The sequence below is a fragment of the Mangifera indica genome, chromosome 5 (genome assembly GCF_011075055.1).
Source record: "Mangifera indica cultivar Alphonso chromosome 5, CATAS_Mindica_2.1, whole genome shotgun sequence".
Taxonomy (NCBI): domain Eukaryota; kingdom Viridiplantae; phylum Streptophyta; class Magnoliopsida; order Sapindales; family Anacardiaceae; genus Mangifera; species Mangifera indica.
In genome coordinates this window covers 9,146,665-9,160,117 of record NC_058141.1, presented here as the reverse complement: position 1 = coordinate 9,160,117, position 13,453 = coordinate 9,146,665, and the positions used below count along the sequence as shown (strand labels likewise).

At 30.8% G+C, this 13,453-nt stretch overlaps 1 protein-coding gene across 1 annotated transcript; it reads left to right on the top strand.

The window, feature by feature from the left end:
• The first annotated feature begins 7,657 nt into the window (after nucleotides 1-7,657).
• On the top strand, nucleotides 7,658-11,571 carry LOC123217625 (protein POOR HOMOLOGOUS SYNAPSIS 1). Its single transcript, XM_044638715.1, has 8 exons — nucleotides 7,658-7,989; nucleotides 8,539-8,655; nucleotides 9,926-9,991; nucleotides 10,115-10,212; nucleotides 10,358-10,554; nucleotides 10,639-10,691; nucleotides 10,839-10,866; nucleotides 11,341-11,571. The coding sequence occupies exons 1-8, from the start codon at nucleotides 7,708-7,710 to the stop codon at nucleotides 11,397-11,399; spliced, it is 900 nt and encodes a 299-aa protein (XP_044494650.1). The 5' UTR covers nucleotides 7,658-7,707; the 3' UTR covers nucleotides 11,400-11,571.
• Nucleotides 11,572-13,453: the final 1,882 nt, after the last annotated feature.

Here is a 13,453-nt window from a genome sequence, read left to right as displayed (position 1 = left end):
CAAACTTGTGTCGAGTCCAAAATGCAAAAAAGTCAATAATTGAACCCTAATTTAATCCCTACTTCGTTTTTTACGCATTTACCCCACTGTTTAAGCAATCTTGGCACAAAATAATGATCAACATATTATTCTAATCTGGTTTTACTTTATTCCAAAACACAGGTAAACATATGCTCATTCATCCATCACAAAATATACAACTATAATTCAATAGATCTCAAAACTTAATCAACACAATATAATACTCTCCTATGTTCAACCCATCTCAAAGCAAGTATCATTACCGAATAGGTTTAAAAACGAATTAAACCATATAACTCATATGAATAAGCGATTAAACATCTATTCTCATTGCACACTGGCACAAAAGCATACCATATGTTTCAAGATTCATTCAATACCATATACTTCATCATGTACATAATCATCCCTTTATATATACACATACACACACACACACACAAAAATATAAATACTCATAACAAGATCAACATATGAACAAAGATCTGCATCTCAAATTGACAAGGAATCATTCCTTAGAAAGTAAAATTCAGTGTAGAGAAGGTCTCACTCATGTCTTGTCAAAATTGTCACAACAAGGTTAATCATAGGGTCCCTTTTTTTCCTCTTTTCTCCTCACCACGACGCTAGAATTTGCTTGTCAGAATTGTCACCACGAAGTCAAATGATCAAACCCTAATTCTCTCTTTTCTCACGAAGTTTTGTGCATTTAGAAAAAAGAATAAAATCCTCTAAAACAAAACAATATGTTTTTTATAAAATTGGAATCGCGTAACACCACACATAGGCGTGTACTTCTAGTACACTGTTGTGTATCGTGCAATTTAAATTTTATGCAAAATCCATTTTATCTAGCTGATGTCACATCGACACACAAGCATGGTCTCGTCATACATGGTCGTGTGTCACTGAAAACTCACACTTTGACTTTCAATTTATACTAACTCATGTATAAAGACTATTTTGCCCTCAAGACATACTTGTGAGTGTTGCATTTACATATTAGGCCAAAAAAATTAAACATAATAATTTAACCCTTAAAAAATTTGAAAATTCATAAATTAATCCTAAAATCTTTTGGAAATCTTAGTTGCAACGTCACTCTTTCGCAATAACAATATTCACTCTCATATATTTTAAAAATATTATTATGCCCCTAATAATTTGTAATATGATATTTATACTTTTAATTTGTTGTGTTTATTCAATTCTTTGGGGTGTAATTGGCATTTGTTAAACTACTTAGGGGCATATTAGAATTTTAAAATTAAAAAAATACCCCAAACTTGTTTTGCATTTAGGAAACCCCCAAAAAAATTTATTTACACCCCTAATATTAAAAAAATTATAGTACATCCCAAACATATGATTATATATGCAGTGTTTTGAAAAATCAAACCATACTAACCAATTCAACTAGTTAAACCAGGAACCAACTCTAAGTTTGGTTCAATTAATATTAAAAAATGGTTTCCTTATTGACTCAGTCAAACCTGGTCAAAATCGGTAAACCGGATGAATTGATTAAAATCGTAGAGCCAAGTTTGATCAAAATTTAGGGTATTTTTAACAAATTTAATTATTTTTAAGTAATTTGATTATTTTATATTAGACTGGATGAATTTCTAAAGGTTTGTAAGGAAAACATAAGTTTAAAAATAAAATGAAAAAAAGAAAAAAAATGTATCTTATATCCATTGAAATGTCTTCTATAAACAATAATTTGTAGAATTTTTTTTGTATCATGAAATCAAGATATTTTTTCATCTAATTGTTTCATTGAAATCAGATGAACAATTCTCACTCTTTAAAAAAGATATATTCTAATCCTCATAGGTCTAAGTATCCTAATTGATTTTGTTTTTACAAATTTTTAAGTAAAATCTGTTGGTTAATATGATATTATTTTAAAAAATTCATTATAATTTAATAATAAGTTGAATTGACCAATTTATAGTCTAACCATGAACCAGTGAGACAATCAATTTAGTTTTAAAAACATTGATTATATATCATTAACACTCTTATATATATTTCTATTAGTACAATTACCACTATCAATTATCATTATTCCCCACCTAAAGTCGAAAACAAAAGGAAGAAATATGTAAGGAGAAAAAAAATAAGTGGATTCTTTTATAATTTGGATATTTAAAAAGGTTGATTTTTAGTTTATGTTAATTTGGGGTTATATGATAATTTTAAAAAATTAAATAATAGAGATAAAATAGTAATCCTACTTCCTAAGTCATGTTTTTCTCATTAATAAATTTTAATTTTAGGTGAGAAAGTATTATTTATGTCATCTTAAAATGGAAAACCTTTGATAGGAAAATGGAATTTACTCTCTCAAAAATATTTTTGTATTATACTATAACTCAAAATAGACACGTCAATTGGGTCCGATCGAATGGAGGTCCGGCCCGAAGCATGAAAAAAAACTCGGGCACGACAAAACCCGACATGGTATTGTAGAGTACTAGGCCGGGCCCATGGGCCTATTGGACCGGGCCTTGGACTCTAATATTAGACCCATGGGCTGGCCCGGCCCGGCATGACACTGTTCAAAATATAAAAAAAAAAAATTTCCTGGCGCAAGGCAGCAGAAGCAAATTTTTGCTTCTGCCAGCTTCTGCAATGTTGAGTGGAATTAGAAGAAATAAAAAATATATATATATATTGATCAAAAAATTGAATGAAAATAAATTGCATTAAAAAGCGAGATCATGATAGCAGTTATCTTTTGTTAATATAATTTTAGGCCTGTATTTATTTTTTATATATAATTTATATTTTTTATTAAATAATTAAATATTATTTTATTTTTAACTTAAAATTATTCTTTTATCATATATTTAAATTATATTTTTTTATTGATATATTTTATAATAAATTTATATATATATATATTATTGACATAAAATTGATATATTTTTATATAATTAAATAATTTTAAATAAATAATAATAATTAATTATATAATTATATTTCTTTTTTATATGAACGGAAATTATGTTAACCCTCACTTTCTAATTCAATATTATTACAAAGGAATGGGAAATCTTATGAAAATTTGATAACTGAAAAATTGTTTTTCTTTTCTTTTCTTTTCAATGTAAAATATTTTATATAAAAATCACTGATTTTTTACAGGTTATTAAGTTACATAAGTTATCCATTAACCCATAGAATTTTTTTTCCAAGCCATTAAATATATTAAATTTCAAGTATAAGTCAAGAGGAGAATTAGATTAAGGCCCGGCCCGAATAAAGCCCGACCCGGCCCATTTAAAGCCCGTTAGTATATGGGCCAGGTTTTGGGCCTTTATATTTTAATGGGTCGGCCCGGCCCGAGGCCCGTTACTGTTTGGGTCTCGGGCCCCGACCCATTAGCCCAATGGGCTGAGCCGGAGTCGGCCCGGCTCAACCCATTGACATCTTTGGCTCAAAAGAACTTTTATATGTTTTTAACTTTATAATTGTTTAATCAATATAAATTTTAAATGGAATTCGATGTTGAGTTTTTAAAGCTAAAATTACTCACATCAATTTGTTACTAGTGTTATTTCTCCTATAGTTGTGTGATGTGAATTACAATTTAGGAGGTACTTAGTTTGAATAATATTTCATTATTAAAATAAGAAGATTACCTTGAAGATAGATTATTTAGAAGATTATTAGGTTTAAATAATTACTATGTTTGATAAAATTTTATAGGTATAAATAATTATTGTGTTTAGTTAAAGGTAATAAAAGATTACTAGTAAATTATTTTATTTAAATACCCTCGAATATAATTATTTTTAAATATTTTTATATTATTTATCATATTAATTAAAAATAAATTTATTTTTATTTCAAAAAATTAATAAATATAATAAAATTATAATAAAATCAATATTACATTGGTAAACTTTTAATACATAAAGTGAATGTGGTAATCAGATTATCACTTATATTACCTGTCACATCAGTATTGGTAATAAATGATTACCGCAATCTTTTATTACTAATAAACCAAACGAGGTAATATAAGTAATAAAAGATAGTTTACTAAGACAATCTTTAAATCCCTAAAACCAAACATCCCTTTAATGGAAAAAATAAAAATAAACCTTTTATGTTTTTTCTTTCAATTCTAATTCTGTTTAAAATTAGTTTCCATTGCTAAAATTTAAATGTTAATGTTAATAGTTAAAAGGATTTTTTTGCTAATTTGAAGAATTATATATTTGTTATATACTCAAAACTCCTCGATAGTCTAGGAAGCGACTAGCTATTAATGAACAATGAGTTTTTCAAACAACCAAACTAGTCAATTGATTCAAGATGTGGATAGAAATAATATAGTCTAGGAAGCGACTAGCTATTAATGAACAATGAGTTTTTCAAACAACCAAACTAGTCAATTGATTCAAGATGTGGATAGAAATAATAATATTTAATGATGTGACAAATTATAAGATTAGTGACCAGTAACCTAATATGCGCGTAGAACACACTTGACAAGGGCGACAACATTCCATATCACTTTTTATCCTTTATCCATGTCTAAGTGAGAAAAAGTAAACTCAAACCTAATCAAGATCAATCACGTACCTTATCTCTAAGAAAACTAAATATGCATTATATTTGAATTGTTACAGATAACACTGTAATATTCCCTCATCATCTTATAAATATAAAGAATGATACATAATGAAAGGCATGGAAAGACATCTAAGAGATATCTTAAGATAGTTGAGGAATCCATTAGAAAAAAACACAAAAACCTTATTAAAGATCTCTAGTTATATGCATATTTCTGAGGACTATGTCATCATTTTAAAAAATATTACAAATATTTTTTAAAATTTTAAAATTTCTCAATTGCACCCCTACCATGTCATCACTTTTCTAAAAAAAAGTATCGATTTGTATTAGTGATTTGTATTATATCATACAATACGTTTATCATATCGTATAATTTTTATTATATTTTAGGATACATATTATTTTCTACTTGTATCATATCATAAAAAATGTATTGTGTATTCTAGAAGACTAGTAACTATGACTAAACAATATTAAAAATCTCTCATCATTCTCATTTAATGGAAACAATATTGTTTGGTTAATTTTAACTAATATTATTATAGTCTATCTTGTGCAAAGCTCTAAATGATATATTTCTTATTAATGATAAAAAATATCATCAACAATTTGGTGTTATGAGGGTCTATACCAACAATGTTTGTGTATCGTTATCCAATTCTTTTGTTACCTTATGAAAGGCAAAAAAGAATTCAGAAACAATCAATTTTAGGTAAAACATCATTTCTTGGACTTTCCACAAAAAAATGCCAAGGAAGGTCTCAAACAATCATGTTCTTAAAAACATATTGATCCAACATAAACAATTGCATTGTAAAGGTACCTAAAGTAAGTATACATTTAACTCTTGAGATGTAGAGTTTAACTAACCAAGAGTAGACAACTTACGCTACAGTGGCATCAATTATGGCGCATGTGTTTTTTGGAGCCTTGATCAGTTTGCTCACACTCTTAACACACCATTTCTTAAAATGTAGATAATTGTTAATGTGTAGTATTTAAAATCGCAATAGACGGATAACTCATGTTGCAATGGCATTACCAAACAATATGCAAAGCCAAACCCACATCATGTTGATTGGTTCAAAACATGTAGATCATAACTCACACCTTATTAGCATTAGTTACTGATGTGTAAATGGTTACCCAAATGTCAATTGAGAATGTGCAACTAACTTTCACTATATGGCTAATGCTTTAACACAATCAAATAACTCACATCATAACAACAACTACTTTCAACATGTAACCATTCATGCATACTCGAAAAATAAGAAATTATATTACTTTTATAATATTCTTAGGGACACTAATTCTTTGAAATGATTAGTCGTAACAAGAACACTTCTCATGTGATCATCACTTTGGTCCACTAAGATGAGCAACAACAAGGCGACCCTAGGTTAGGGATCTTGAATCCTTTCCTATACAAATAATGCCTTAGACTTGCTACCTCCCACCAAGGGCTCCCCCAATAAGAGACAACAGTAAGATGCTCCCAAGTGTAAGATCGAGATTCTTATCTAATGAGCGACACACTATAGACTTACAATTATTCCTAAAGGAAAAATAGGTGTTGTGTGTTGACACCCAAACCGACGAGCTAGGTAGCCTTGGTTGCCAAACTTATGGACTATAGTTACGACTTACAAATACCATCTTTGGTGTAAAGAGGTTATCTCTTATTGGGAAGATATTGTCTACTCAATGCTTAAAATTGTTGAACGTAAAATTGGCCTTGACAAGTTAGGAAACCTTGATTGTTGGACCTGAAGAATGGACTCATGTCACGTTACTGTGGCTTCTTATTCAACTACAATAAGCAAGATGACTTACGTCGTTAAGCCCAAGTCTCATAATGGTAATTATTGGGTATTTTCTTTCAACATATGGAGTAGACTTCCAATTAAGAAAATGTCATCCACTCAATGCCCTTACGCAATGGTGCTATAATTGACTTCATCAAGTGAGACAACTTGAGTTACTAGACCTAAAAGTTAGATTTATAAACAACTTGAATGATCATCGAGTCTGTTTAGAGAAGGTTATTGAATGTATCCCAACAAAATCTATCTCATCATGCATAAGATAACTTGTGTCAATAAAGGTGTCGTCACTTAAGCTTGCAATACATAACTCATAATTTGGGCAATAATAACTCCTAACATGCAAAATATGACTTACGTTAAATTAATTAATACATCAATCTTTGATGTTTAAGAGGATAATTGACGTCATGTTAATATTATTTTGACGTGTAGAGTTAGTTTATGTCAAGTAGGTTAAAACGTGATATTCGATATACCAACATAACTCACCTCTTGGAAGCATAAACATTTACTTTTTGGTGCCTTGTTAGGCCGCCACCACCATTATCATGCCACCATCCTTTACCCCCAAAAAACTACCCCACACTTCCACCCCTGGGTCACCCTTCCGAAAAAATCTATTCATCCTCAAAATCTCTGTCTTGATTCTCAACTTATGTTCGCCAAAATAATTGAAAGTTATGTCACACCCTTGCTGACAAGAAGCAATAACTTCCCTTATTATGAAAGCAACAACTTTTTCATTGATGAGATGTGACGTAAAAAATGTATAAATGGTAAAGACAATTGAATTGTTATAAATGATAAAGACAATTAATTTGTTGTAAATGGTGAAGATAGTTAAGTTGATTTTGAAGGTAACATCCCAGTAAAAGAGTGACGGCCAAGACTAGGATTTCTAAAATTTTGTAAAGTAGTAAAAAATATGATTCATGCTATCGAGATTTTTTTGAGCCAACCGATAGGATGGGAAAATGGTAATTCACTCTTTAATAAACGGTTCCAATTTTAAAGACTCGACGAAATTAAACAAATGATTACTATTATATCCATCTGGTCAAACTGTTAAGTCGGCTTCGTTTTGGGTCCAATTTAACCATTGTACTTGTGCACTGCTGTTTGTTCGGCCATCGTGGGCCGTTTTATTTTGGTATTACTGTAATTTCTCCTAACTCATATCAGCAACGGCAAACCGATCCGTCTCGGCTATAATATTTTTCGCTCTTCTAATTAATTTCAACTTGTTCCAGGAAAATTTCAAAAAATGGCGGGATTTCTCGGAATGACGGCAGCGAGCGAGCATTTGGAAAGCCATCCCGTTAACATCAGTCGAGACCAGTGGCATCATATCCACTTCTCTCGCTTCTTCACCAATCGCAACCCTTCTCTCTCATCCACTTGCCCCTCTCTGGTTCCACTCCAACGCCGTTATCGGTCAACACATGGCACTTGGATCTCCACTTCGTCTCCCGCCGCTTCTTTGCTCATCAACAACCGCTCCACCTGCAATCCCATCCTCTACGTCTATTTACAGGATAAAATCCTTGTGAGTCCTTGATCCTTCACGGTCTAGATGCTTTCCGCGATCTTTTTACCTTGTAAATGTCTTCTTCATTTTCAAGTGATTTCATGTATTAGCTAAAATTAGCTTCAATAATTGAATTTATTTATCCACGATAAACATTTTAGGAGTTGAGTTCTCATTATGTAAGTGTGTCGTTGTTTACTTGAACTTCTCTTGAACCACTGTAACTACAATTTTAATCATTATATTAAGTTTCTAGTTTTTTTTTTTAAATTTATTTTTTGATATGTTACATATATCAATGAGTCGAAGGCACCAATCCTGAAAAGTTTAGTTGCATTTTCTGTTTTTTTTTTTCCTGGATAACAAACAATTTCCTGTAAGTCCTGCAATGCATACGTTAAAATTTCCAAAATTATCATTGTTAAGTTAGGCAGCTCTGTTGATAAAATATTGCAATTGGGGTTGTATTTCGTAAAATTAAATTTTATTCAATTTTGATTGTTAATAAAACATGAAGGAAAGTTTCTTTAGTTGGAATATTAAGTTATATGATCGAATATTGTGCAGGAAGAGCACTACGTTTCCAAGTTGCGGTTCTCCTGGCCTCAGGTCTCATGCATCTCGGGATTTCCTGCCAGGGGTAGCAGAGCTTTATTTGTGAGCTACCGAGATTCTGAAGGCGAGGCAAGCTGCTAATACTTGCTATGAATTTTTATTCTCGGATGATAAATGATTAGTCATAATTTTCAAATTGAAAATAGTATATGTTTTCAAAATTAGCTAGTAAAGATTTCACTAAAACTATGCGTATTCACTTTGAATATATAAATGAATACATATTTGATATGTGTCATCATGTGATCGGATGATTTTGAATTAAAGAGAAAATAACTAATCACGTGTTGACATATATAAGTGTTTGTATATTTGTACATTTAAAATGGATATGTATGGTACTTTAAGTAGTCTCTCTTAATGTTTTACCTTTGTCATGTTTATCTTAAAAATCACTTGGAAATTTATGAGAATATTAAGCATTCTCTTTTATTTTGGAGTTTAGATGGCTCGCTTCTAGGTGAAAGCTAATTTTCCGCTTTGACAATTCAGATTTTGCTATGTGTGAAACATTTGCTATGATGGCAGAGAAGAAATGTCCTGTGTTTTACTTGTTGCAGTAGTTGTAATACACTGTTCTTCTGGTTTTATGATAAATTTGAGTTGTGCACTGTTTTCTCACAAACATTTTAGTAAATTGGCTGTAGTGAAAATATGAGCGCTTCAACCTAGAAATTTCAGGTTTGTGCTTTTATGCAAGATGAAGTTTATATCCTGTCTATATAATGTTCATGCAAATTTATGATGTAAGTTTCAGTAACTACTAATTACGGGCAGTGAGTCAGTAATACTTTCTGCTCTTTTGTAACTCTTAGAATTCTACAATGAAATTAACTAGGTTTTATCCTTATATCATCAAATTATACAGATAATGAAAATATATAATAGGCTAAAGATAATAAGAGTAAGAGACATGGTTTATGCATGTGAGCATGTGACACCTACCATATTATAGCAGTGATGTTACTGCCCAAGAAACTTTTGTTACTTTTTGACTGTGACTGGAAAATTGGAAGCTTTTCAAGATAAGCTACTTCATAGTATCACTGAGCTGTGTTGTTCATAAGATAATGCATTTATCATAACAGTCAGTATGTGAAGTTCTCTTATGGCATAGCTATCTATAATGAAGTGTTAATATCAACATTCTCCTGCAAAGAAGCAATAACTAGTTGACAAAGCATACACTATTATAGTCAATCAGTAAAGTTATCCTTTGGCCTTGCTATCTACATTTGAGTGGTTGAATATTCGATGAAGTTGGTGTCAGAATGTTGTCATATTTTGGTATTTTTCTTCATTATTGTAACCCCAGTGTATGGTTTTCTGCCCTCTTCAGATCCAGAAGTTTGCCTTGCGATTTCCAACAAATTATGAAGCTGAGACATTCATCAATGCTTTGAAGGTACTTTCACAATTCCATGAGAATAATGAATTTTATTAATAAAAGAGAGAACAGGTTATCATTCTGAAGGAGAACATACTCCTCTTCTCACAACAATGATGTTATGCTGTGTTTCTTTTCCAGGAAATATTCAATAGCGAGGAAGAAACAGAACCTCTAAGCAGTGACTTCCGATCTGAAATTTCATCTCGTTCTGACTTCGTGTCTTCTAATAGACCTCAGTAGGTGGACAGGGAGATCTAGCACTACCTAATTTATGTTGCATTATTTGCTCAGATGATTTACATTGGAAATAAACTTCATGGATTATGGAACGTGTGTAGAATTAAATATCAAATGGATAATGACTTGAGGTTTTGTTTGCAGAGTTTGTGAGGAATTGAGTATTATAGATCCTGTTGACACTTATACTCCTGAAATGCCACCAAACTTGAGTAACGAAGTTGAGCAACCCCATTACACCCAGGAAATCAAGGTTAATCACAACTTCGAAGTCATTTCTCCAGCAATGCCTCCTAGCTTCCAGTCTTTACTGGCTAACTGCTGCCCTGAGGTCAAGAAAGGTAGATTTCCTATCCCTCCTATAGACAGTAATATCTCCTATGATCTCATCTGATAACACATCTCACTTAATTGAAATGATTCAGCTGAAGCTCATCCAACTGTAAATGAGGAAGCTGATCTCAAAGCTCAAATTGCGGTATCCTCTTTTGCTCTTGGCTCAAAATTTTTTATTGTTGGTCTCAGAAGGATAACCTACTGTTCAATTTGTAATTGCATATTTCCTTCTAGCATAGCTTCGATTTGTAGCAACACTGTTTGACTAAAATCAGTTCTTTTTTTACAGAGATATATGGAAGATTCATCCTTCCAAGGTGAAGTTTTTTTTTAATAATGAACTTCATCTGTTTTTTAATAAATTTTTTGACCTTTTTTATTACTCCTTGCATGCCAAATCTAGTTGGATCAAATCATAGAAATGTGTTCCAACTGAAGTTTGTCAGCCACTTGAGTTAATTATCGTTGTCAAACATGCACGCTGTTTTTCCTCGCTAAAGTGAGAGCTCTGCTGTTATGTTAACTTGGTCTAGGATGTTTTTTACAACTGAAAAGTAAAAGAACTTTGAGGAAAACCCATGAAGTGCTTTTCGTTCTTAGCCTTTTTTCTAATCTTAAACAGTTGAGCCAAACACTGCAGAACCATCACCAAAATACTTTCAAAGGTGGCAAAAGCCATTGTCAAACACTATAAACTCACAAGATTGTAATGTCTAGATTCTGGTCAGTCTCCAGCGCTAGAAATGCTAATTCATCAATTTCTTCTTTTTCTTTTTCTTGGTCATTAACAGATATGTTGTTTAAAGTGGATAAAATCATCAGCGAGATGAGAGGTGATTTGACGCTGTAGTTCTGTGGTTTGCATTTTACTTTCAATGCACTTCACTGCTTTGGTTCTCTCTCTTTTGTCTAAAGCTTGTCTTCCGTACATACAGCTCAAGCCATGTTCATGTTAGCATCTTTTAGGAATGAATTGTCAAGTAGTCGGACTCCATTAAATAAATGACCTTGCCTTTACAGCATATCGTTTAGTCTTCATACAATTTATAATCGCTTTTATATCATTCTTCCCGTTTGTCTTAATTTATCTTTATAAGCTTTTACTTACGTTAGATCTCATACGTTGACTTCGATTCAGAAATGTTTAGGTTTCCTAGAGTCAATTTGAATACAACTTGTCTGCATAAGGAAGGATGAAATAATTCATCCACTTAAAGCTTGGAGTCTTTACAGTCTTTACATACATGTACTACGACTATGCAGCTGATTTGTAAAGCATAAACTAAAAATTAAGATAATAATCCCTAAAACAATGCCTAGATTTGTTCCAGTCTGGAGACACAAGTACCCAAGAATAAGGTTCAAGGTGTGCAGCAGACGAGGAAAACAAGGACCATCCAATTCAGTTTCTCCACCTAAGATTGCATTAAAACTTAACCCTTTAGGCCCAATGGACACATGACATTAGAGTTCCGTCTTTATGGCTAAAGGTTAACCCATCTTACGCTATTGATTACAGTTAAATTATGCGTAGAAGTTTATTAAAAAATTAGATAAATAAATAATATTAAATTAAAATAATATAATATTTAATATATAGTAATATATTATTGTTTATGTATAAAATTATGTATATAATATTATTTACGATTATTTTAACTTAACAATAAAATTATATGTATAAATAATAAATATAACTTTGTATATAAATAATGATATGTTATTATGTGATTGAATAATTTTAAATTAAAAATAAAATAATATTTAATTATATAATAATATATTATTATTATTTATATATAAAATTATATATATAATGTTACTCTTAACTTAATACATTTTTTATTGAATGGTTTAGATTGAGGTAGAACAACAGGTGAATTGAGTTTTGTTGCATCTAGATAAATTTTTATTAACGGTAGAGAATTTTTATCCAAATTAGGCCTCCTCGAAACCCGTTTAAACAATTCCGTTTAAACAATTTTACTCATTAAAATTTATCACACAATGATAGAATTTGGAGATGAAGACTAGGATGAATCAGCTTCCGTCAAAAAGTTTATACTTGATTGAAAGCTTCTGGATTATAACTTATTTAAGTTTTTTTTTTTAAATCTCAAATTAAATATCAATATTTTTGTTTAATAATCATTGCATGATCAAGTGATTTAATATACCTGATTGATGGTTACAGATTATGCATGATTAATTATGGAATGCTATCATGCATCTTTTTTGCAGTACAGTCAGTATAATTTATACGGCCAAAAATTATTTTTTAACCAAATTTTAATGCATTCTTAAACACATAATTATAAAATTTGAAAAATTTATTTCATTCATAAATCAACTATCGTTAAAATTTTATATTAGAATTAAGAATAAAATAATTATTTTATCAATAATATTAAAAAAATATAATTTTATCTTTTTTTTATCCGAATTTTAAAAACTTGTATTTCATCTCTTAGCCTTAATTTTGAAAAATATTTTTTTCCCTCTAAACCCTATGATTTGTTGCAAAATCCAAAGATGACAACGGTGGTCATCATCGTCTTCACCCTTAGTCTAGCAAAGGAGGGAGACAACCGACGACATCAACGTTTGACAGAGATGAAGAACTTTGTCTTTCTGTCAAGGCTATCTTCGTCTCTTTGTCAACAGAGACAGAAGAGGATGAATCTTTGTTATCTTCTATCTTCATTGACGAACAGATGGAAATGAACAATTTCTGTCTCTTCCTTGACAAAGAGACTAGTCAAGTTCTTTTTTGTCTCTTTTTCATTAACGAAGACGAAGTTTTTCGTCTTTATCGACATCGACATCGTTGGTTGTCTCCTTCATTTGTCGAAAACGACAATCGTTGTTATTGCTGGAGTTTGTAGCAGATTTTGATAGGAAAAT